Here is a 27,500-nt window from a genome sequence, read left to right on the forward strand (position 1 = left end):
TGCAGATTCACTTGGGCCTATCTCTTGAGTGGCTGGGGCTTTCAAAATATTTTTCTATTTTTTTTGCGGTAGCTTATGTGTCGTGTCATCTACCAGTACTGTTGTTGTATATGAGATGGTACCCATTACCACAGGTATATCTGTGTGTGGGTGTCGCTTCACACTCCACCATACTACGTGCAGGGTGGAAGAAATGAGAGGCATGAAAGATGACGGGATATTATTAACACTACATTAAAACTTTTTGACATAGGACCTTTTAACACTAAACTGGAACATTTCGTCACAAGCCTGGGGCATTAAACACTAGTCTGGGATATCTGACTAGTTTGGAACATTTAAGGTAAGACTGGGACAATTTGACAGATAAGCCCAATTTTGGGGTCAGGGAAAGACTCGAAATAAAAGAAAATATATCATAGTCAGTGAGTTAGGCAAGGTATTATTCACAGAGCCGATTAACGCAGCTAAAACGTTGTAAAGAATAATTTTAAGACGACAGCCAAGAGACAGAACCTTGAGTAGGGGGACCAGGCAATAATAGTTACAGAAAACGGGAGAGGCGGAGCAGTAACTCAACCAATAAGACTTCCCACGTCAGTGTAAATGTGTTAAAGTGGGAGTCAGGACAGCGGCAGCTTGTTCTACTGATAACCCTATCCTACTTTCCCACCACCCGCAGACTCGACCCGTCTTGAGGATTTTACGTTTTCTTTAGTTTTCTATGTTTTTTCTTCTGTTGTTATTGCTTATTGAAGTATACGTATGTCTCTAGACGATTGAAGATGAATTCCTATTCTTGCGAATATATTTTTTTTCCCGTAATCAGAATTGTGTTTTGCTATAATAAAAATTAAAATAACGCGAAAGAGGAGGTCAAATATAATAGTTCAGAACACAAACTTTGTTAATCCAGTAGCCACCTCGAAGCCCAGGTCGGTTATCTTCGCAATTAGTTACCGCGGACGTTGTGAGATAAGGGATGAAAGCGGCCATACACTTCATCCCCCGGGGTGTGATGCTACACTGATGCCTCCCACTAAAATCTAATAACCACTGATTTATCAACACCCTAATGCTCGGGGATCAGGTGTCGTGTATTCCGCGATAATCCCCCGGCGGGCTGTGTGGTCCCCAGTAGGGTGTACGAGCATACTGTATAAAAACAAGAACAACACTTTGACAGCCTCCTACACTCAGAGACAGGCGCAGGTGGATCCGTATTCTATTATAATGTAAATAAATCTGAAAGAAAAGACACATACTGTACTGGAGCAAAAATGACTAAACCTAAATTATTATATTGCAGTAGTTTACAAGAGGCATATATGTTCGTATATATGTCGAGGTCCCTCTCGTATGGTCATACTTAAATGAGAAAGAAACTATTATACGTGTATAGTTGTTTCTGAATATATGATGTGAATATCAATGTAAAAGTCATAAGTGAGTGTTGATATATAAGATAGGAATCAAAAGAATGAGTGTCTTGAAATACCTTTATTTACGGTATTTTTAGTTTTATTTTCGTTTCTATTCAAATTGATGTAACTGTTTTGTTCAAGTAATATAATAAGTGATGAGTCGACATTTTCTTTTAATAAGATGGGAAGACAAATTTTATCATATAACCCTTATACTAGATGTCATTGAACTGCTCCCCTCAATATTTTGGAGAGAGAGAAAGTTTTTTTTTTTACATTACCAATCAATATTCTGACCTAAGTAGAGTAATATAATCAAAAAGCTGCTTAAAAAAATCCTCATCAGACCCATGCACAACCTTCCCTTCCCTCCCTGTTACCATTTTATCCACACTTGTAAAAGAACGTAAAACAACACAAAAGCGAGATCACTGATTTAAGAGAACACAAGAAAAAACAGACATTCTAACAACTTATATTACCGATGATGATGATGATAATAATAATAATAATAATAATAATAATAATAATAATAATAATAATAATAATAATAATAATAAACTTCTCTGATATAACTTTCTATTACACAATTATAGTTAAACCATAGGAATATAACTATCACTGTAGACTGACAGGTGGGTGATGTTAGCGTGACCCCTGACCCCATTACTGACTTCGGCCCTGGTCAAGAGTGTGACGTAGTGACGCTGACCCGACCTGACCCCTCTATAAGATAACCTTTGATCTGGCGAGGTGTGTGGTAGAGAGAGATGAAGTGAGAGATGGGTCGGAGAAGGGAGGGAGGGAGGGAAGGGTAGGGTAGGGGATAGGAGAGGGGAGCATAGTGTGAAACGGGGAGAAAGTGGAGAGGTTGGGTGAATAAGGGGTGGGAGAGGGAGATGATATAATGAAAGAGAGAGAGAGAGAGAGAGAGAGAGAGAGAGAGAGAGAGAGACGTATTAGAAGATAATAAAAAAGTAAACGAAAGAAACAGATAAAACTAAAACAGAGAAGAACAACAAAAACTCATCCCTTGAAAGATGATAGAATAGAAAGAAGACAGAGATAGAAAAGAGAGAGAGAGAGAGAGAGAGAGAGAGAGAGAGAGAGAGAGAGAGAGAGAGAGAGAGAGAGAGAGAGATCAATACTGTAAATTCTTCATCGTTAAGTACACACACACACACACACACACACACACACACACACACACACACACACACACACACGTTTAAAGATACGTACAATTCGACAATAGAGACATAGAAAAGGGGAATAGGGAGAGAGATGATAAAGGTGCGGACGTAACACAGGGAGTGGAGGTGAGGGGGCGTCTCGCTGAACATTTTCTAAGTGATAACCTCTGACCCCTGAGTGTGTGTGAGAAGGGGGAGCAGCCAGAGGAGGGGGGAAGAAGAAGAGGGGATAAGATAAAGGAGGAGAAAAAGACGATGAGGAGGAGGAGGAGGAGTAGGAAGGCAGTGAAAGATGAAGATGAGGGAGAGGGAGAGGAAAAATAGTAAGTAGAAGTAGAAAAGGAGAAAGATGAGAAAGAAGTAAAAGGGAAGGAAACGGGGGAAGGAAAACTGAAAGGTGGAGGAAGCAGAGGAAGACACGGAGAGCAAAATAATAATAAATAAATAGTAAATCGAGAGAGGGAGACATGAGAGGAGAGAAAGAGGGGGTGGGGGGAACTGGGAATAATTATAACAATGAAATAAGTATTACTAATAAAATTATAATAACAACGAAACAAAATCAATACTATTACTACTAGTACTACTAATAATAATGATACGGTAATAATAATAATAATGATAAAAGTAATAATAATAGTAATAATAATAATAATAATAATAATAATAATAATACCTTTATTGCAGTATCAATATGCAAGCAATTGATTGATAACAGAGGTGAGGAGGTCAGGAGAAACCATTTCCTCCTACTCTAGCCAGTTAAGAATCTTTGTGGTCCAGTTTATGAACCGGGGTAGACCATACGGTGAGTTGGACCATGGACAAGAGTAGACAAAATTTGGGTCAGACACGAACTAACACTCAGATGGAAGGGACTGTTTGCTTAAGGATTTCGAGGACCCTTGTGCAGGTTATGGACCGAGGTGGACCATGGACCAAGATAGGTCAGACACGGACCAAACCAGAGATGAAAGAGACTACACAAGTATTCATTACCCTAGACGCACAATAGCATCTCCATTTACACATAAAGTTAATGATTAACGTTAATTTCAAGCACTTATTCTTAGTGAGAGGCCTTGGCCGAGTGATTAGAATACCTCGGCCTTGTAGTTCAGGGTCACAGGTTTGAGCCCCGGTTACCTTGAACAAAGATGGGACATAACCAAACACCCCCCACCCATGAAACCCAGAGCGAAAATGGGTAACAGTTTGGGTGTAAGTAGACCCGAGTCACTGTGGTTGGGTGCTAAAGAGACGATAACGCTAGTGATTGGCTTAAAACTCCTGTAACACTAGAAGCTTTCGGTGATTAGATAACCATGGAAATGTTTATCCCTATGTAACTAGGAAGAAACACGGAAGATGTTAGGAAAAGTTAAGAATGAAAAAATATATATTAAAGGCGGAAGAAGAAGCAATATGAATATACAGATAAAGAAGAGTAAGAATGAAGAGGAAATGGGGAGATACAAGGAGGAAGGAGTGAAGAGTGACTTAAGACTCCCTATAGCAGCACTGTCCCCAGAAGAACGTCGCATCGGGTCATAATACTCTCTCGAGTTACATTTACTTCCCTATCTGGAAACGTATCAAACTATATCTTTTATGCTTTGCCTAAAAGAACCAGAATCGGCATTATACTGAACCTTTACTCAAGCTAAATATCTTCATTGATTAATTTTATTACTTCAGAGGTTCAGCTATAATTGCAGGTACAAATACAGGCACAGGTACAGGTACAAGTACAGATTCAAAGGCATGTTTTCTTATCTTAATTTTAAAGAGAGAAAAAAGTTGACGTAAGAAGGTATGAGAATCCGGGACACCCTACACCCGACGGACGGGGCGGGTCCTCCTCGGGCGGGTGAAGGAACAAAGAAGACGGATCCTTCTCTAGTCTGTCAGCGCCTGGGGGAGGGAGCCAAGTCCTGCAGGACGTCACCCACAGGTCCCCGCTCCTACTACACCCGACCTCCGCTCTTGGGAGGATCTCCAGACATAGGACAGGAGGCCAGGGGGAGGAGGGTGATGGGAGGAGACTTAGCGGATGGAGAGAAGAGGATAAGAACAATGAAACGATAAAGAAGAAAAAGAAGAGTGATAAAAGGAGGCAGGAAACACTGGTGAACGGTATGGGAAATGACGGAAAAGGTTAAGAATAAAAATTGTAAGACGAAAAATGGATAGAGGGACGAAGACATTGTTTCCTCTTTTTGGATCAGTAAGTTACGTGAGAACATAGACGCGACATACTTAGTGGAGAATCAAATCTTTCCATACCTGCTATAAGATACAAGTTTGTCTGATACTTATAAGTGTATGTCCTTTATGTACCAGAAACTTAAGATGATTTATGTCGGGATGGAGTTTGCACGAGAGAGAGAGAGAGAGAGAAAGAGAGAGAGAGAGAGAGAGAGAGAGAGAGAGAGAGAGAGAGAGAGAGAGAGAGAGGAGGTAAAGAGGTTTTTAATGTAAAGGGTATTGATGACCGACAGTGACGTAGTGAGTGGAGCATCACAGTTCAGATAAATAAGGAATGATAAGGAGGATTCTTGCATAAACAAACACTGGTAAAAGGAAGATTGCCTTACCTTTTGTACTTATGATCCCATGTATCCTGCACTACTGTTTTTACCATTGACGGAGGTGTTTTTGTAGAGGATTGTGAATAGAAGAAATATACAAGAACTGGAAGAGGAAGGAAAGTGCAGTAATTTTATTTTGGTAATGAGGCGAAGAACAAGAAAACGAGAGAGAAAAAAAGATAAGTATGGGGAAATTTTTCGAAGAGTAATAATGGGAAATACGTGATAAGCAAGACGAAAGGAGAATAAATGCGGGAAATGAAGAAAGAGAGAGTTAAGTACAACTGTATTTAGATATGAGACAACCAAAGGCTCGAAACAGGTATAAGATCAAAAGTTTTAGGGAGACAAATAGAACTTGGAAATACTGAAAGAGGTAAAAGATTAAATTTGTATGGAGGAAGACTAGAGGTGATGATGATGATGCCCACTAAGAATCCAAGAAAAAAACAAGAAGAAGAAAAGAAGAAAAAAAGAAAGAAATGGACATAGCCAATTCAGGATGCAGGTGGAGGGCTCAGACGGACCAAGTTATCCTACCTCCTTCTTCAGGAGTGAGAAGCCGTTGATAGGAACCTTTTAGGGTTGTGTGTGTGTGTGTGGGGAGGCTTCTAAGGGCGTCCCGGGACAGTGGGAGACAAAGGGTGAGATAGGGAGAGGGGGAGGGAGATAGAGAGAGGAGAGATGATCCCGTATTAAGTGTCCTTATCGGATAGCAGTGAAAGGCTCCTCAAGGGGACGCTTGACTCCATCCCCAAGGGCAAGTGAAATGAGGTAGGTAGGAGAGGAGAAGGAGGAAAAGAGGAGAGAAGATAAGAAGGAAAATGAGAGGAGGAGAGACGGAGGGAGGGGAAGGGAAGGATGAAGAGGGAAAAGAAGGAATGAGAGGACGAGGGAGGAAGGGAAGAAAGTTATGAAGAGAGAGGGAGTGAAGGAAGGCATAGGAGAGTGGGAGGGAAGGGAAGGTGGGGGAGAAAGGAAAGAAGAAACGTATTAAAATGGGGAAAAAGGAAAAGGAAGGGGGGTAGGAAGGGATGAAGAGAAGAGAGAAGAATGGCAAAAAAAAGAGAGGGAAGAGAAGGGATGGAGGTCACAATGGGAGGAAGAGATGGAGAAAAGGAGTAAGCGACGTGAGACTGAAAAGGAAAAGGATGGAGTATAACCTAAAATAATTAGCAGGATGGGAGACGGAAGGAAAAAAGGAAGTTCACCAAACAAATCTTGAAAAATTATCTTGATTTCGCATATTGTTGATAACTTGTCCACTATATCTATTGTGTATTTAACTATCACTGAGGTCTAGATCCTAAACCCTAGGGACATTGGGTGCACAATAAACTAGCCACTCGCCGACAAAAACTAACTAAACTTAGAAAAATAACGAGGGATGTAATAGAAACAAATTAAAAGGAGAGTAGGAAGAGCTGAACGGACTGATGACAGGGAGAAAACAAGGGAGTAGAGAGTACCAGGAGGTGAAGAGGCGTGGGACACCTCCATCCCTCAGCATATGAAGGAGGTGGTGAGGGGAGACTTGTAGGACACAACCCCAGGGACCTCGGCACCCCAGGACCCCATGAACTCCTCTAAGACATCCTTTACAGCACCTACCCCAGGGACCTCAACACCCCAGGACCCCACGACCACCTCTGAGACACCTATAGCAGGACCTCTCAACCTCTGGTACTTGCTTCAGGATACTCACATCACGGACCTTGGCACTCCAGGATATCTTTAAGAACACCCACATCGCCTCTCAAAAGTGACACAGTATATTATACTTAATGAATCCCTGTAGTACAAACATAAAGGGTTATTTACCGTCTCTGGACAAAGAAGAGGAAATGTTAATGGTCTCTGGGTAAGAGGAGTGGAAATGTAGCGCTTTTGGACAAGTAAAGGATATTTTATGGTTAACTGGATAAGAAAAGGGATATTCTTACGTCTCTGAACACACAGAAGGACATGTTAAGAGTTTCTGGACAAGTAAAACGACATTTTAGCGCCTTTTAGTCTTCCGAAATGTCTACCACAGAGATAAACCTCTTTGTTTTTTCCGCAGTAATAAGTATGTTAAACTTCATACTATTAATCCTTATCAAAGGCTTCTGTTATGTTACTACGAAAATTGCTAGAAAGAAATATTAATGTTTATGTAAGTAAGTCAGATGATCTGAGTACATTAATATATACATATAAATACGTTTATTTTTTCAGATATATGAATTAATTTTAATAGGGAAGCAGAGTGATTCGAAAAGAAAACTTTTAAGCAGACATGAATTTACACAAACACAAACGCTATAGAAGTTAATTTTAGCCCAGGTATAAAAGAAACTGTTCACAGGTAAATGTAAACTCTACACAAATCCGATAATTTATACAGATTGGTATTTTGAATATAAACAGATGACTACGACAATTTAATCTGTTAGTACAATTTTCAAGAATAATTGACGTAAATTGTGCACATAATATTATAAAACCTCTGATACAAACGTATTAAGTGTTTCATTAAGAATAATCTATCTGATCCTCGAATAAAGCTTTTCGAACTGGTCATTTAAACTTCAAGGTCAAAGGTTTTGGTGACAGATTATTCAAGTGTTTCATTCCATATAACCACAAACTTAGTCATTTAAAACTTCCCTTTAAACGCCTCTAGCATATTATTACCTTCAAGGTCAAAGGTCGTGGGAGGCGAAGACCCACACAACAACACCTCACCCTAGACACTTCCTCGCCGGGGGGTCATGTAATCCTGAGGTGGATCCCTCGGGTAGACAGTGAGAATTGGGAACGTGAGCTGAGGACCTGGTGGGGTTATATGTGGGGAGTCAGTTTGGGAGGAGGTAGGGGAAGGAGGAAGGAAAGGTGGGAGGGAGGAAGAGAGAGAGGGAAAGGGAATGGGAGGAATGAGAAAGGAAAAAGGAAGAAGGAAGAGAAGAGAAAGGAGTAGGTAAAGAAAATGAATAGTAGAATAGGATGGTAAAGGAGAGAGCAATTCTAGAAATATTTATATGAAGCGAATAATACATATGATAACCTTCATTAACTTTCATTAGTGAATTGCGACTTACTCACCTTTACAATTTAAGAATATAGAAATTTAAAAGCAGAGGAGTCAAGTTACTGCTCACAACTCTAAGAAACTTTTAGATATGGAAACAAAGGGAATAGTCATATTAGAGCTCTCATATCTAAAATTAAAGGCGGGAGTTAAATGAAGGCTTATAAATGATTCAGTAACATTTCAAAATACGGTAATTTAAAGAGAAGTCATATGAGAGTTCTTTATCCCGAGCAGCTCCTTAAGTGTCCTTGGGGTCTTCTCTCTCGTCTTGAATAAAGGAGGATTACTCCCTGATGCGCCTCATTATGGGCAGATTAGAGTGATCTTGAGGGACTAGAGGGATGAGGGCAGAGTCGCCGTGCCACCGGGATAACCTCGACACTGACACAACAAGGCCGTGGTGGTCTAACATGGTCGCTCCTTCCACTCCTCTGTCTCTTTGTTTTGCTCTGCCTTTCCTCCCAAATTAATATTATAGAATTATAACTATGGGGATTTATTGAGCTTCTCATAGACAAGATGGAAGCTCATATGACTATTATCATTACTTATTTTTGCACCTATTCTTCCCGCCTTTACCCTCGCTCCTCCTTCATCTCTTAGGGAAATCTAGTAAGGAAAATTATTCCTCTGTCCCATAACGTTGATGACATATTATATTCGCGACACTCACGAAAAATATATGAAACGTACATCCACTTTGCCATGTTGTTTAAATTTATAAACGCCCACAGACAACATGAGGTGTGTGTGTGCGAACTAGATGAGGTTACAGTAGGTACTAATACTAAAACTGTTGGCTAGGTAAAGGATATTAAGTGTTGTCTTGTATTACAACTGTAGAGGATAATAACTGATGACCTCCACAGGTGTCAAGTTTTTCGACCCAAGTGTAATTTATGATAGTATTGTATATTGTATAAATAATAATACTGAAAAAAAGAGACAAGTTGACCTTTAATTAGATATGTGAAATTATACTTACATGAGTTACCAATGAGTAAATATTAATGGGTTTATATCTAGAGTTTATGTTTATGAGTGAGTCAGAGGTGAGTGAGTGAGGGTCAGAGGTGAGTGTGTCGTCCTCTGTTTACGTTTATTGACTTGTCTTTTCTCGTCTTAATGGACATATTTCAGAATGATAATTTGGATTATTTATTTAATTCGTATATTTCATAAGAATGATTTGAATATCTTAATATTATTTATTTATTTTAATGATAATGTAGAATACTAATTATTTCAAATACCTCATATTAACAATTTACACTTTATAATAATTTTCTCTACCTTAACGCACTCGTGAACGCTCAGTTAACGCTTATTCTTATTTATTTATCTATTATTTTTACATTTCTTTCCCTTCTCCCTCACTGTTCGTTCATCTCAACTTCCACACTTAGACACTGACCATACATACACTCAGCAGCCGGTGAAGAATATTGTTGATTTATATATCTAGTGTGTTTATTCAACGGGTCAGCCACATTACGTGCTGATTAAAAAACATTAACATTAATTAGTGTTGGTTGGAAGAGAGGTGAGTGTGGGGGCTGGTACGGGCGCTTGAGTGGGACACGTAGAATGTTAAGTGCTCGGGCTGGCCACTGTCTGCTCAACCCCAGTACTGACGCCATCACCACACTGCCTCACTATCCCCTGTGACTCTCGGAGATATTCAGTTCACTCACCCTTGGCATTTTCAACTAAAGTGTGTCCACCGTCCATATAGTTATCAACCATAGCTGGCATACAGTACTACCTCTAGTAATTCTCAGCTTCGTGTAATAAAGCGATGCGATACTGTTTTTACTTAAACCTCAAAAACGCCAAGAGTTCAGCGTATATAAACCATTACGTAGCATTATGTTGTTTTATGCGTTTAGTCCTGCATTATAGAGCGCTCCTCCTTGTGTTGTTTGTATACGGTGGAGGTGTCACACTCCCATGTATGTAAACACAGCACCAAGAGCATCAACCTCCACCCTCTCTACCTGTCGCTGCCACCTCCACCCAACCATTGCGTCACTGTTATTACTACCTCTATCCTCTAATACTAACAGTGTGTATAATCCTAAGAATCATTTAACATAAACACAACAATGGGTTCGTCCAGACGTTGTGTTCGATTATTTAAAGTTTGCCGGAAAGACACTGGCCTGTCCCCGGAATGCTTTATCCAGGAAACACACAAGTAATATAACATCAAACACCTTAGCAGTGTATAAATAGACGCAGTTATTGTGATTAGGTTTGATTGTTTGACGTCAGAACCACATAGACGTATTTACTTCTATGAGTGAGAGTTGCATAGGTGTTGATCATACGGCAGAAGGTAGCAGAATGTCTCCTTCACACCGTACTCAAAGTGTAAATTCTAAACGTCACTATTCAAGAAATGTTGCTTCATGTGAGACAACAAAACCTATAGCGTAAAAAGAGTAATTATGTTACACTCAGTTCACAGACACACACTCTTCAATAGAACAGTCTGTGCGCCTAACCAGCCAATTTACAAAACACAACAGGCAATAACAGATGACTGATAAAACTTACATACAGAGCCGCTGTGCTTCCTGTGTCACTCTTGAACCAATCACAGGAGCGAGTTTCGGAAAATTTTCTTTGTCGTGATTGATTTCATAACAAACAGCAACAGTGATAAGCCAGCCAAAATACTGAAGGAATAATGAAATAATGAAAAACATCAGACGTTGCTTATACGACGACCTCACTCGTCACTTTAAACCTTAATTCTTCACCTACTTCAAACCAAATATTTCAAGGTTCACCAGATTTCACAGTTCCTTATAAACGTCCCTCTTGGGCGCCTCCGCCAGGTGGACTGAGGCTCCCCGAACTCCTTGTGGTAATGTTCCTCCTCCTGCCGGTCCCTCCCCCTGACCCGGTCAAGGTCGTTCCATGTAAATGTTAGCTTTAATGGCCGCTATTTACAAACAGTTACAAACACGGCCGAATCCACGCGCCTCGGATCAAACAGTTTACGTTGTGGACAGCTCGACCCTCCTCCCCGATCACACGCCCTCCCGCCTCATAAACACTCCACCCTAGCAACCTCCTCCCTCATGTCCCCTACAAGACACCCATTCACTCATGAATCTCACATATATTTAACACTTATCTCACACACTCATTTATTTTGCCTAAAACAACTCACACTATGAAAAAATTCCTTTGTTGTACCTAAAAAAACCCTTAATTTTTCCGCGTGGTGGTGGTCGGTCCCCAGCGGCCAGCTCCAAAGGACGGTAGTAAACAATTGTGCTCAGCAACCTTCAAGAGCTCTTACCTAGCCCGTTTTGGAAGAAGTTATTCCCTACTTAGCCATGTAAAGCAGCTCATTCTGTGAGATAAATAAACAAGCGTTCCTTTTATTTCTCGGGAATCATTGAACAAATGATTTACCTTCTTTTTGTTGCTTCTCGAACTCTATAAACATTGTGGTAGTGAGTCAACGATGAGGGTAGTGAAGTCCTTCAAGCGTCTAGTCGTGATAAACAAATTGAGTGATTGGTTGCGACCCCAGCGACCTCTGTCAGCGAGAATGAACCCTCTGTGTCCATCCTGAGGTAGTCCTCCAGCTTAATCACTACTCAATAACTAGAGAGAGAGAGACTCCGTGTGTTGAATTCTTGAGCCAGATGAGTGACTGGTCGACCTTTAAACTAATGAACGAGGGTATCTACTAGTCTTTAGTGAGGTGACCTATACCAAAGTCCACAGGGAGATTGTCCTCAAAAGGTTGACTAACAGAGCCTCGCCTCCACTACGAATGGTGGGCGATGCTCTGACCAACACCAGGTTCGGAAAACGTTAAGGTCCGTACCATAACATCAACACCAACTCGAGTAATCAACCATGCCTGATGCCTCCCTTCACCTCGCAATATCATGTTTATGGAACCTACGCCAGACGAATGTTCGCCCAACTAATTTCCTTCAGCAGTGTTTTGTGTATGATAAAAACATTACAAATCCTCGCCTGCACTGGATCATGAATGTATTTGTCTTCTGTATCATTACTCCTGGTTAATTTAATTATCAAATTCGTTTAATTCACACTCACTTTATCTATTTGTCTATCTCTCTTCCTCCCTCCCCTCCTCCCACAAAAACTGGTAATTAAATCTGGCGCGACCCTCCTCCTCCCCCTCCTTCTCCTCCTCTTTCTCCTCCCTCTCTCCCTCTACCTTCTGGTTTTCATTCTCCCCTCCTCCTGTCTCTCACCCCTTCTTACCTCACCTCTCTCCTAATTGCATTCTTCTCCTACCTCCTTCGTCTCCCCCTACCTCTCCTTACTTTTCTCCTCCCTTTCCCCTTTCTCTTGGTTTTTATTCTTCCCTTCTATGTCCACCTCCCTCTTCTCACCTCTCCCTCCTACCCTTTTTACTCTTCCCTCTGTTCTCTCCTATACATTTATTCCTAACTCCTTCCTTCATCCTTCTTACTTCTCCTTCTTTCTTTCCTCCTGCCCCTTCCTTGTCATTTTTTGCTGCTTCTTCCCTCTTCCTTCTCCCCTCCTTCCCCTCTCTTCCCTCTCTCTCTCCTCCCTTTAGCTGAGAAGGACCGACCATGATTCAGCACTGACATCCTCCCCTCACACACTCACACCTCTACCACCACCACCACCACCACCACCACTCCTCCACCTTCTCTACCATCTCTCTTATTTCACTTTTATCACCTTCCCCCTACCCCCTTCTTCGCTCTTTCATATGATTCCATTAAAAAGCTTTGTCTTGCTTCGTTGTCTTATTATTTAATCTTCCCCTCACATTTTTCCCCTCATTAGATTTGCTTCTTCTTCTTCTTCTTCTTCTTCTTCTTCTTCTTCTTCTTCTTCTTCTTCTTCTTCTTCTTCTTCTTCTTCTTCTTCTTCTTCTTCTTCTTCTTCTTCTTCTTCTTCTTCTTCTTCTTCTTCTTCTTCTTCTTCTTCTTCTTCTTCTTCTTCTTCTTCTTCTTCTTCTTCTTCTTCTTCTTCTTCTTCTTCTTCTTCTTCTTCTTCTTCTTCTTCTTCTTCTTCTTCTTCTTCTTCTTCTTCTTCTTCTTCTTCTTCTTCTTCTTCTTCTTCTTCTTCTTCTTCTTCTTCTTCTTCTTCTTCTTCTTCTTCTTCTTCTTCTTCTTCTTCTTCTTCTTCTTCTTCTTCTTCTTCTTCTTCTTCTTCTTCTTCTTCTTCTTCTTCTTCTTCTTCTTCTTCTTCTTCTTCTTCTTCTTCTTCTTCTTCTTCTTCTTCTTCTTCTTCTTCTTCTTCTTCTTCTTCTTCTTCTTCTTCTTCTTCTTCTTCTTCTTCTTCTTCTTCTTCTTCTTCTTCTTCTTCTTCTTCTTCTTCTTCTTCTTCTTCTTCTTCTTCTTCTTCTTCTTCTTCTTCTTCTTCTTCTTCTTCTTCTTCTTCTTCTTCTTCTTCTTCTTCTTCTTCTTCTTCTTCTTCTTCTTCTTTAACTTCTTCTTCTTCTTCTTCTTCTTCTTCTTCTTCTTCTTCTTCTTCTTCTTCTTCTTCTTCTTCTTCTTCTTCTTCTTCTTCTTCTTCTTCTTCTTCTTCTTCTTCTTCTTCTTCTTCTTCTTCTTCTTCTTCTTCTTCTTCTTCTTCTTCTTCTTCTTCTTCTTCTTCTTCTTCTTCTTCTTCTTCTTCTTCTTCTTCTTCTTCGTCTTCGTCTTCGTCTTCGTCTTCGTCTTCGTCTTCGTCTTCATCTTCTTCTTCGTCTTCTTCTTCTTCTTCTTCTTCTTCTTCTTCTTCTTCTTCTTCTTCTTCTTCTTCTTCTTCTTGCCCTCCTCCTCCTCCTCCTCCTCCTCCTCCTCCTCCTCCTCCTCCTCCTCCTCCTCCTCCTCCTCCTCCTCCTCCTTCATTTTGAACACTTCATTTGTTCGTTTCTCCTCTTTGTTTTTGTTATTATTGTTTTTCTATTCTCCTCTTTAACTCAGTTTTATCTCTTACACCTGCGGTTATCATTCTTCTTTCCACCTCTCTCTTTATCATTATTGTTTTCCTTGTCCATTTCTTTATCAGGTCTTCTTCGACTTCTTCTTTCCTTCTGTTTTTAAATAGTTCCGTCTATTTATTTCCATTACCAGGCTTTCATTCTACTTCTTTCCCCTCTTTTTTTATTTCATTTTCCCCCCATGCTTCTATCATCAGGTCATCCACTTTCTCCCCCCTCTGTTGATAGTCCTCTCTCAGACACCTTTAATCAAGAGACTTTGTACAGGTAACTATGTTTATTGCTCGAGATTAGCTCCCAAGGATAGTTAGTGTATAGTAATGAGTGATTTAACAACGGATGATAGAGGAATTAGATAGGTGTATTGGGTAAATAGGTAACGTTTCATATATATAGTTACACTAATAACGAATAATTTAATAACGAATAAGAATGATAAGTTCCTGGATTTATTTATTTTTAATTCTCGCCTTACTTTTTTTTAACTTTTTTTCCCTTCAAATACTTTCTTGATTATGAAACTAGTGACTTTTTGTCTACTTTTTTTTTACATTGTTTTCTCCTTCCATTATAAATACTGTACACACACACACACACACACACACACACACACACACACACACACACAGAAACACACACACACACACACACGTACACACACCAGCGGTAGATAAGGGCAGGGACTGAGGGTTTGTGTACAGGGATGAGACGACACTTGTGGCGGGTACGTGGCTACACACACTCCTGTTGATGTTGTCATTCGTCCCGCCACTACCACCATCCTCTACTAACACAACCACAATCCTTTACTAGCACAACCACAATCCTCTACTAGCACTATCACCATCCTCTACTAGCACTATCACCATCCTCTACTAGCACAACCATCATCCTCTACTAACACAACCATCATCCTCTACTAGCACAACCACCACCCTCTTATTAGCACAACCACTATTCTCTATTACCATTATCCATTATCACCTTCATCCTTTACCAGCGCAGTACCATCACTACTATCATCGCTACCACCATCACCCTTTACAAACACAACCACCATCCTCTGCAAGTACCACCACAGCTACCACCACTCTACCAACCATACCACCACCATTACAGAAGCGCCTCTACCGACACTATAATCAAAACCACTGCCAGTTTCACCACCAACAACAGCACCACCATCACCATTATTACCAGAATCAAAAACCCTACCATCATCACCATTAACACTACTACCACCGTCACCAACACCATCACAACTATCACCACTAATCACTACTAGCATCACCACTATCAGCATCATTACCACCACCCAGTCTCGCATCCTCTTGCTATATCTGGCTTAGAAGGAATCTCCGAAAGTCCTATCCGGGTACTATGGCTCCTGCTGCCTAAAAGGAATTCTCAGGACTCGTGAAATTCTCTGTTCGTGTCCTACAAGATAACTCAGACCAGGCAATAGAATCCTTTTTTATCCTCCAATGTTTTTTCCCTGAGGTCGAGGATATCCCCCTCTTTAGGTCTAAGAAAGGCGTCAGTGTCCTCGCGGTAGTTGTGTTCCGTGTAGCTACTTAGGGGAAGGATTATCGTGTCCTGTAACCTGCTTGTTGGGCTTGTTAGTGTGACGTTTGGGTGCTTGTAGGGGAAGTTGGTCAAGTGGGGTGATTGTAACATGTCGGCGTATCCAATTTTGATTACTTAAATCCAAACTTCGGAAATTCTGTCAAATCTTGTTTTCATTCTCTAATTTAACTTTGTATTTATCTATTGAATCAACAATATATATATGATTAGATTCTTATATGACAATTAGTTGTATTGACACAGTACGTTATCAATAAACGAGCTATGTATTTCAACCCTATGTACTGTAGGTGGCTATAAACTTAACAGTGTCACGTTCCCAGCAAACAATGTAGGAGACAGACATTACCTGAGGAACAACTGCTATGAAAATTCTAATGATATTTACATAAATCTCAAGCATTGTTTTCTCTTGGGTAAAAAAAAATAAATGTTCGTCATCTTTAAAGAAAACCGTCTTCTAACCAGGGTAAAATAATAATAATAATAATAATAATAATAATAATAATAATAATAATAATAATAATAATAAGTCTTTTTGCCTGAAAATTCGTCTGTTTCTTGCGTGTCTATATATCTGTATGTTTGTTCGTCTGTTTGTGCAATTGGCTTGATTGCTTGTTTGCAAGTCCATCTGCTTAATTGCTGTCTGTTTATATGTCTTCATTCCTGTTTTGTTCCGTTTCATACACCTTGTTTGTTTGCTACATCTCTCTCTGTCTGTCTGTCTGTCTGTCTCCCCCACAGTTATCCAGTTTTCATGGTCATCTGAGTACCATTACATAACAATCCTCTTTGCTTTGCTTGTCTGTCTGCTTTATATAACTCTGTCTATCTGTTTATTTTACACTGCCTCTCTCTGTCTGTATATCCCCATCTAGCACATCATTTCCAAGAGTGCCACAACTTTCTTGGCACTTTAGCTGTCAAAAACAAAAACAGCAACAACACGACTTATGTCTACATGAAGTCTCTCTCTCTCTCTCTCTGTTTCCCATGGCCCTCCTGACACACGGCGTCCCTCCCCCCATCCCTTGAAGGAGACGTTCATTAATCTTCCGGTAGGTTGGTCCACGCCTCTTGAGTTCGGCAGTTCCCACGCTGGAGGCTTATCTCTCCTCCTCCTCCTTCGTCGTTCTTCTCTTTTTGTTTTTGTCTTCCTCCCTTTCTTCTTCGTTGTCCTTCTCTTCTTGTTTCGTAAATTCCTCTTTTTTTCTTTGTCGTCTTTTTTCCTTGTCTTCTTTTTCGTCGCCGTCGTCGTCTTTATTCTCTTCTTCCTCTTCTTCTTCGTATTACTCATCATTATTTTTCTCCTCTTCTTCCTTGATATCTTCTTGGTCTTCATCTTTATCCTCTTAGTTATCCTTCTCCTCCTCCTCCTTTTTCATCCTGTGGCACCAGGAAAACAGGAAGAGGAGGGAATGGAATTGAAGGACGGGGAGGAAGAGATACATGGGGGGAGGAGCTAGGAAGGTGAGTGAGGGAAAGAGATGGAAAGGTAAAACGAAGAAAAGTGGATAGAGAGACACACACACACAGATACCCGAAGCTCATCTCATAATTGATTCGGTTAAAAAGGTTTAAAAAACAATTAGTTTATACATCAGAAAATTAACACTGAAAGACATGAAACAAAACAAAAAAATAATTCGCACTATCAAAAAGTTAATATATAAAATAAATATATAAAAAATAACACACTCGACCGCCAAGGATATATGTATTTTTTAATTTTTAAGGGAGAGAAAATTAATTAAGGAGTCATGGTGTTCCTCACGCATCCCAGACGTCACTTGTTTTGGCGCGCAATTTGTCACCGGCCGTCAACACCAGCGCCTCACGCCCGTCGACAACAACAACACAACACCGCCCACAACGCCGCTCATCCAACACAATTTTCCCCGTTTTTTACACACATCATCCTCTAAGGGTTTAAGGTCCGAATTATCACGAGGTTAACTCCTTAATCCTCCGAACTAGGGACAAAGGAACGCCTGTCTTAATTAAGTCAACTGTGTTCCCGTCCTTATTAGGGACGAACGTTTTTGAACGCGTTCTTTGTTTAGGAATTTAAGTTAGATGCTTTCTATATCAACTAGATATTAAAGAACACAAATTAACACAAAAAAGTATCATTTTAACCACCAACTGTCCGCGGCAGCTAAATTAAGACATTTAGAAGCGTTATCACAAATTTACTTAAGAGAATCACAGTGATGGTTCATATTGCTATTATGCCTCTAACTAATGCCAAGTGAGTGTAGCTAGTAGAGTTAAAGTCTTAGTGTAATATTAACGTCATTTTGAACTTTATTTACGTACTTTAACTTACGTCTTGGGGGAAAAATTCATAGTATCTCGAGTGTAAGCAGACATCAAGGTCAGGCAATGAACCACTGAAATATCTTGCTTTAGAGAATGCATCAGCTTACCAAGTTACCACACGCTTAGAAATAATACCTCTTAGAAGACTTACAACTTAGAATCCCCAGACTAGCGTGAATTCCAAGTAAATCTTCAGGTGTTTCTTGAAGTAAAAAAAAATGTTTCTCTTCTGACAATCCCTAAAGTTGCTTTAATATGTAAATCAAAAGGAAAGAACATAGTGAGGTCACAGTTTTAAGGCAGCATCCGGTGTTAGGTGGTGACATAACTCAGGTGCAGTCCAGCTTCAATCAGCGTTTCTCATTGGTGAATTTACGAGTCACGTCACAACTACGTCACCACAAGAGGACAGAACGCGTGGACGTCCTACCAAGTTATATAAATTAGTCTTCAAAACCATAACTACAATTAAAGTGCCACTATTAATCTATTTAGTTTAACTTTGTTCATAATAAATGACGTATTTCATATCATTTCGTGTCTATACGAGTTCTCGGCCGGAAAATGACAGACAGACAGAGGACAACAGGGAAATTTCAAACATTTTAACCAATATATAAAAACATGTTATCTCTCTCTCTCTCTCTCTCTCTCTCTCTCTCTCTCTCCTCTCTCTCTCTCTCTCTCTCTCTCTCTCTCTCTCCCTCTCCTCTCCCTGCGTGACCTCCCTTGACCCTAGCTGACCTGAGAGACAAGTGACGACGGGAGCGACATGACCCGCGGGACAGTGCCAGGGTAGCGTTACTGGGTGTGCTAGCTTACGTCCTCTCTCTCTCTCTCTCTCTCTCTCTCTCTCTCTCTCTCTCTCTCTCTCTCTCTCTCTCTCTCTCTCTCTCTCTCTCTACACACACCTCTCTCACACACACACACTCAATTCTCTTTCTCTCTCTCTCACACACACACACACGCAGTTTAAATAAATACTATCGTGACAACTTTGAATCCCTGATAATTATAACCTCTTAACTTTCTAGTAAACTCAGCAGTGTGTGGAGAGAGCGGTCGCTTATCTAGAAAGTGGTTGTAATGGGTCAGTTTTGCAGGATATTTTTTGTTTATGTGAGTACATAACTTCTTAAACGCAGGGTGTCATTTGGTGTGGTATTTTCGACTTAAAACGAGAGTAATTATGTATACATTTTATCTCTTTATCCATTTCTTTATATCTATATGTATGTATCTATAATTATGTATCTATGTGTATATATCTATAATTATGTATCTATGTGTATTTATATTAATAGATATATAGATTGATAAACATACGCATGTAATACTCTAATTATTGAAGGGATATATTCACCTAAATCTATTTCTGCTAAAAATTAGAATAATAATACATACTAAGCGTCTTATATGGTCTGTTTTCTTTCTTTTACAGACAAACCACACACACGTTCCTCGCCCAGGGTCACACGGTAAGTCTGGCCACCCACAGTATCTCTCACTCCTCACTGTAGGGCATTTGTAAGTGTTTGTAAAGTGAAAATTTTAGTGTGAAAAACGCCATTATGTACTTACCGTGGAGGGCCGCTAGGTCGTGGTGATGGTGGTGATGATGGTGGTGATGTGGGGGCTGGTAGGCGGAGACGTGGGCGGTGTTGGTGATTGTGGGTGTGTGCAGAGGCGTGTGGTCCTGTGTCACGCCCATATACCCGCTCACACCCTCACTCCCAGGCGGCGTCAGGGGACCGGGAGAGCCTTAGAGGGCGGGAGGGTGAGGAGACCGTCGTTAATAACAATAATAATAATAATAATAATAATAATAATAACTAATAATAATAATAATAATAATAATAACAGCAACAACAACAACAACAACAACAACAACAACAACAATAATAATATTAGTAATAATAATAATAATAATAATAATAATAATAATAATAATAATAATAAAATAATAATAATAATAATAACAACAACAACAACAGCAATAATAATAATAATAATAATAATAATAATAATAATAATAATAATAATAATAATAATAATAATAATAACAACAATAACAATACCCGGCGGTAATAATGATAATAATGGTAACAACCACAAAGGCATATTAACTCTGCTTCCCTTATTACTTGCAAGACTTTCCTTCACTTCCTACCTACCTGTAAGATCTCCCCTCCCCTCACTACGTACAGTACCTACCTGTAAGACTAATTTACATTCAGGAAGGGGAAGGGCACTTTACTTTCCCCTTCCCCTCTATATGTAGGACTTTCCTCCCCTCACTCTCTATAACTACCTGTCAATGACCTCCGCCCCCCCCCCCCTTACCTCTCACTCCCTACCTACCTGTAAGACTAATTAAGACAGGAAGGTGGGGAGAGAGGAAGGAACTTTAAACCCCCTCCACCTTCCATCCACACAACCTAACTACCTTCCTGTATGAATAATTAACAAGGGGGGGTAAGGCAATTTACGTCCCTCCTCCTTCTACTTCCCCTCCCCTTCATCTCCCTCCCCCATAAACCACCTATCCTTCCTGTAAAACTAATTAACATTGGGGAGGATAGGGAGGCACTTTTACCGCTCCACCGCCTGATTCTCCTCTTCCTCCCCCTACTCCTCCTCTTCCTCCCCCCACTTCTCCTCTTCTCCCCCTACTCCTCCTCTTCCTCCCCACTCCTCCTCCTCACTACTAATGCACTGAGAGGCGTGCTGGGGCTCTGTTGTTGTTGTTCTGGGGGCTGCCGCTGTACAAATGGCAGGTTGACGTTGGCTGTAGCGTAATCTGTTGTGGTTGGGGAACGGCCAACCCCAACCTGGCATGAATGACGACCGTGGTGGGGAGTGGGGAGAGGGAAGAGAGAGGGGAGACTGAAGAGTGAGAGAGAAGCTATAGGACGGAGAATATAGGAGAGGGATGGGAGAGTGAGGATTGAGAGGGGAGGAAAGGGGAGAGGGAAAGGAGAATGAAGAGTGAGAGAGAAGCTATAGAACGGAGAATGGGAGAGGGAATGAAGAAAAGGGGGGAGTTGTAGTGATGAAGATAGTGAGATAGTGAGAGGTGGAAGAGTGAAGAGAAAAAGAGAAAGGGAAGGATGGTAGGGAGAGAGAGGAGTATAGAGAGGATGTGGGAGAAGGCAGAAGGAAGGGAAACAGGTGGGAAGGGAAGGAAAGTGGTGAAGATAGAAGAGAGAAATGAGATGGAAGAAGAGAAAAGGAAGGGGAGAGGGAACAGAAAGAAGGTAGATAAAGATACAATAAAAGGGAAATAAGAGAGAATAACTACAGAGGAAAATAATACGTAATAAAAATTCACAAATACACACAGACACACACGATAAATAGTGAATAGTAAAATATGAAGGAAAATACTATATAAGCAATTAAAGAATATTATATCTTGCTTGTCTCTCATAGAAAAAAAATCACCACATCTCTGTTTTGTATTAAAAGAAAATATAATTAATAAGTCTATAGGAGCTTATTAACCCAAGTATATATATAATTTTTTTTTGAGTCAATAATAACACCGATTTACGTGTTTCTAAAGTGGTAAAAATCGGGTCAAGGTTCTCAGGTGTAATCGGAGGGCCGTATTTGTTGTTTGTGCCATGAAGGACAATATACAGGTTGGCCGTCACAGCATGGTGTTTGTTGGTCTTAAGATCACTGACATTATTACAAGCTAATCTGGATTATTTTGGATTTTTTAATACCCGTAAACAAGTGTTGATAGTGTTATTTATATTTAGGTATACTGGTGGATCTCTCTCTCTCTCTCTCTCTCTCTCTCTCTCTCTCTCTCTCTCTCTCTCTCTCTCTCTCTCTCTCTCTCTCTCTCTCTCTCTCTCTCGAGCCCTCATGCGAAATAGGGATAATTGTTTGTTATTGTTATTTAGTAAAACTGACTCGGTATCAATCAGTTAATGTCGCTGGCTCTCTTTAAATAACCAAATTACCTAGATATGATTTGGGGAAGTTATGTTCAAGTAGTATAGGTTAGGTTAGGTTACGTTACGTTGCGTTAGGTTAGGTTACGTTACGTTATGTTATCATTAATAATATTGAGCTAATCTATTCTAACCTAAACTTTAGAAAGTAACTGACTTTTTTGCCCAAAAGGAATAACTTTTTTTTTTTGCTACCACTTAATGGCCATTAATTCATGTGTGGTAAAATATTATGTTTCACAGAAGATGTTGTTTAACATCATAAGAATGCCAAGTTGTATTGTACCTATAATATGTTAGGTTAGGTCAAAAGCCCCCTTTCCCCCTCAAAAAAAAAAAGAAAAATACATATATATATATATATATATATATATATATATATATATATATATATATATATATATATATATATATATATATATATATATATATATATATATATATATATATATACACACACAAGTTAACGCTATTTAGTAATTACCCATATTAAATGAAGTTTGTAACAAAAAGCGATAATATCAATATACTGTATTTATTTTGTTAGAGAATTCATACTGGTCTTTATATATGTATGGTCATCAGACAATCATAAAGCAAACTGTATTTGAGTATTATTATTAATATGCTAAGTAAACTAACCTTAGCTAACCTCTAATGATTTTGGTACAGTCTGTTTATGTTATGATAATAAACGACGTCTTAGATAAAACTGAGTGAATTTGATCATATATGAACGAATTCTCACTAACCTACGCAACTGACTTCATGTATTTACCCCTATTTGGCCAAAACGTTTGAGTTCCGAATATATTTGTTGTAAGAGCAAATCATAAGTCAATCACGTAAAATGCAGTCATATGTAAAGCCACTATTGTTGTCTCTCGTGGCACTGGTGGTGTCACACTACTGGCACTCAGCTGGCACCAGAGTTTATCACAATATTTGTCAAGTCAAGACAACATGTAGAGGAGGACACGTGTACAAACTTGTCGCCTCCCTTAACACACACACACACACACACACACACACACACACACACACACACACACACACACACACACACACACACACACACACACACGCACACACACACACACACACACACATCAAGTGACCCATACCCCAATTCTGTAACTATATTTTCAGCCCTTTGGCTGCTATAGCAATAAATCGTTATAATTATTATTATTATTATTATTATTATTATTATTATTATTATTATTAATATTATTATTATACAACACTAAGCACTACGCATACAGCAATACATATCCACTTACCAACAAATACGTACTTCCCAACTCACACACAACTATGACAACACACATACACATGTTCGCGCGTGTGCGCCCAAACATTGGCATATAGGCAACATAGGCACTCATACCAACAACACACACACACACACACACACACACACACACACACACACACACACACACACACACACCACAGTAAGTCAGTCACACAGACCTAATAACACAAAACCTCCAGCAAGATGTCACCCGGCCGTCCTTCCGACCAACGAAGAATTTATCTAATCCGGATAAGAAAAATATGTGTTGAAATGGCTTGACACGGGGACGAGCGTAAAAACAGGGGGGCGCCTCTCACACATTGTGGCCTGACAGTTATATGTGTGTTTGGGACCACAGCCAAGCTAAACCATTATACAATAATTGCCCGGAAGTTTGCTTAGCGTTTATGACAAACATAACTATTGGTGCCTCTTGTTTCGCTGATAACAGTATCAAGGAGGGAGTTGTGGCCGTCAGCGGCTTATCGGGGGCAGGCGGTGACCCCGGGGAGAACCTGCTGAGGGCTCTCTTTCATACCTGGTGATTCCTAAATGTTTACAATCGATGTTGACAATCAGAGACTGTATTTTCTTACTACAGTTCAAAGTAACAAATTTATCCGAATTTTAAGTGAAAAACTCTTGCGGTCTTTAATGCATTTTGTTTTTCTTAATTCTAGTAATTAACCTATTTGTTTTATTCAGAGAAAGAGTTTTTTCTTGACCGATGTCATCATGAATGTAGTTTATGGATTAAAGAAACATTATTAGTTACGTGTTATCATATAGACTATATCCATAAATAACAGATAAATTAAAAGCCTTTTAGGCGAATAAATAGAGCGTGTTATGGTTGGTGGAAGTGCCTGGGCTGGCAATCGGGCCGGGACTCGTGGCCGCCAGGGCCGTGTGGCCGAGGCCGCTTGCTGCCACTCACCTGTCGGGCTGTTGCTCTGCTTGACGTAGGCTGCCGTGGGTGTGAGGGTGGGCGTGGTGTTGGGCGTTAGGGCTGACCACATATCTCGGTCACCAAGGGCGCCCATTGGCGGGAGGGGCGCGGCGGGCGTCATGCTGGTGTAGACGCCGGGGGAGGCGGGTGGATATTCTCCCACGCCGCCGCCGCTGTAGGAGGGTAGCGAGCAGGAGGCGGTGTACATGTTGCCCCCGTAGGACGTGGGTGGCTGTGGGTAACTGGCGTAGTCCTGGTAGGAGGGATACTGGCCATACTGCGTGGCCGTTGACAGTTGAGGGCCGCACACATCGTAGGGCCCTGGCAGGGAGGTTGCCGCGCCCTGGTAGAGGGGGTACGGCTTCATCGCCTGAACCTTCCGGCGAAACCCTCTGGGACGGCGGCGGAAGGATCCCTCTTCAAACATGAGTTCGGCCGTAGGGTCGATAGCCCAGTAGTGACCCTTGCCCGGTCTCCCCATGGATTTTGGCAGCTTGATGAAACACTCGTTGAGGGAGAGATTGTGGCGCACAGAGTTTTTCCAACCAGTGTAGGAACCGCGGAAAAAAGCAAACCGCTGCTGCAGGAACTGGTAAATCTCGGAGAGCGTCAGGCGCCGCTGTGGGGAGCTCTGGATAGCCATTACGATGAGTGCAATGTAAGAATATGGTGGCTTCTCCTGCCGTCGGGCTCCACCTCGCTTACCACCTCCAGAAGTCTTCTCGCTATTGACATTAGGGGCGGCGACTCCTGTCGGAGCATCTGTCGGCACCTCGGTGATGGGCGGCGGTGGGGCCTCCTCGGGAGGTACCAGGGGCGCAAGGGCCGCTACTCCGCCATCCTCTTCACCCTTCATGGCCACAGCGTTGGCCAGTAGTGCCAGGTCGCCGAACTCGGCCGTACCCGCCACACTCCTATAACCGAGAGTAGCGATGGTGGCGCTGACGGCGACGCCGCGGTGCTCCGTCCTGACTGTTGTGGTGCTGCGCTGACACACGGTACGAGTAGTGGACACCAGCCCCTGCCGTGCTGGTGCTAAGTCTACCTCACCTTCACAAGTGTTCAAGTCAGTAAATATTTACGGGTAAGAGGCACGTGGGGCGCAACACCACACGCGGCGAGAACTGCTCGTCTGACTGGCTGCCCTACACGTCTCACGCTGTGTCTGGGGTCACAGTCCGCTCTAAGTCGGGGTGGCACTGGTCAGGTCGTGCCCAGGTGAGCGTGCCACTGCTTCGGGCCCGCGCTAATCGTGCCCCCGGACCTCCCAGGGCGCATGCGCGGTCATGGAGGGCGGGGCCTGGCGGCAGCTCTGTAAAATGCCGCGATCATTATCCGCTTGTTTGTTTCGCCTGCCTGTAACGCGCCCCGGCCACGCTGGGTCCCAACCTAGAGAATCTTATTGCTATCATATACTTCTACACTCCAAACTCTTTCATTAAAATTAACCACATAAAGTTATGTTTCCTACAGAAGACGCCGTGGAGTCTGCTATTCACTGATCACTACAGAATAGTGAGTGGATGCTTCAGTAATTATAATGTTTGAGTAAAAGAAGCTAAAGATTGAAACATCGAAACATATTTTTTGCTGCAATGAACACGGCTATTTCAGGCCCCATCATTCAGTTCTTTTCTGAGAACATGCCCGTGGAAGCCAAGAAAATCGGCAACCCAGACCACCCACATTCTTGAGTTTTGTTACGCTCCGCCCACAACGTGGAAGCGCCAATCTGATTGGCCTACATCCAATGGGTGGAGTTAGTGGGCATTCTTACGCTGTGATTGGTCTTTGAGTCATTTCGTTCTAATGTCCTGTTGGTAATGGATTTTCTGAAATCTGGCATCTTCAAGTTGATACCCCAGCAATTTGTCTTAGCGTAATGACACAGCTGAGGCGACCATCTCTGTCCTCGGCTAGGAAGTATCTTTAGTTAGGTTTAGTTAGTCTATCAGGGATCTCTTATGGTGTTGGTATATCTTATAACCATTTTATTGACCACAAAAATATTATGAAATTCAACCATGGATTTTTATTTCATGGATTGATTATTATATCCACCCTAAAAAGCTTTTCTTGACACAAACGCGATACTACTACTACACGTAAAGAAATAATAATAATAATAATAATAATAATAATAATAATAATAATAATAACAATAATAAAACATTTCATTGTTATTGTTAGATTTTCCATAGGCTAACATAATCAATATTAAACCAACAGAATACCTCAAGACATCATACTGTTAGCAGTGAGACTTTTATAAGGTCGTGAAGTATATAGTATTTGAATATTCCAAAGTTACTTGTAATTATTATGAACGTAAATATGTAATCCTGCTGTCATTGAGTGCGATGATATAACCCCTTAAATCATCAAGTCATCATACTTTAGGGGTTAAGTCATCATACTCAAGGGGCTAATTCATTGTACTCAAGGAGTTAAGTGATCCTCCTCAAGAGGTTAACATATCGTACTTAAAGGGTTAAGTGATCGTTCTCAAGGGGTTAACATCGTACTCAAGGGGTTAACATATCGTACTCAAGGGGTTAATAAACGCTCTTCAGGCTTTAGTTTATAAAGAAGAAAAGTGAATATAACAGCGGCAATTAACGATGAAGAGCAAAGTCTGTAAGGAAGTTCAAAGTTTTTAATATCTTGAGTTTGATGTAATTGAACTTGTATCATCATATCAAATACAGATGAAATAGTGGGATATTATTCAGTGACTAGAAACAAGTATTATTATGATTCTTGTAAGTTACTGCTTGAAATAAGAGAGCATGTTTCCAAGACAAAATAAAAATTATGATTTATATATTTAATTTGTAAAATGACATTGACATAGATTTTTAACTTATTAAATTCTTCCGAAGCTTACGAAGTATGAGAATACAGGGAAGATTGACAGAGACAGGATCTTTCTGATACATATCAAGTTACAACATAGGAAGCCCGTGGTAGCGACATGCACCAACAAAATGAGAATAATTTACAGGAAGGCGAAGCCAAAGATTATGACCAGTAAACATGAGTCCTATCACGACCTTGGTGTACAGATCCCATGACCAGTGCCCCTCGCTCCGGCTCTCTGCTTGGCCCTTGACGCCCACTGTGCCTGACCTCCA

At 40.9% G+C, this 27,500-nt stretch overlaps 1 protein-coding gene across 1 annotated transcript in view; it reads right to left on the reverse strand.

Annotated features, from left to right (window-relative positions):
- LOC121874337 (forkhead box protein F1-like) overlaps positions 1-25,583 on the reverse strand; it is an 86,030-nt gene extending 60,447 nt beyond the window's left edge. The window contains exons 1-2 of the mRNA XM_042378461.1: positions 24,355-25,583; positions 19,734-19,913 (exon numbers count right to left, since the gene is read on the reverse strand). Coding sequence (XP_042234395.1) covers positions 19,734-19,913; positions 24,355-25,222 — 1,048 coding nt within the window. The 5' untranslated portion in view covers positions 25,223-25,583. The remainder of the gene's footprint in view (positions 1-19,733; positions 19,914-24,354) is intronic.
- Positions 25,584-27,500: the final 1,917 nt, after the last annotated feature.

Source organism: Homarus americanus, unplaced genomic scaffold (genome assembly GCF_018991925.1).
Source record: "Homarus americanus isolate GMGI-L3 unplaced genomic scaffold, GMGI_Hamer_2.0 scaffold17856, whole genome shotgun sequence".
Classification (NCBI taxonomy): Eukaryota; Metazoa; Arthropoda; class Malacostraca; order Decapoda; family Nephropidae; genus Homarus; species Homarus americanus.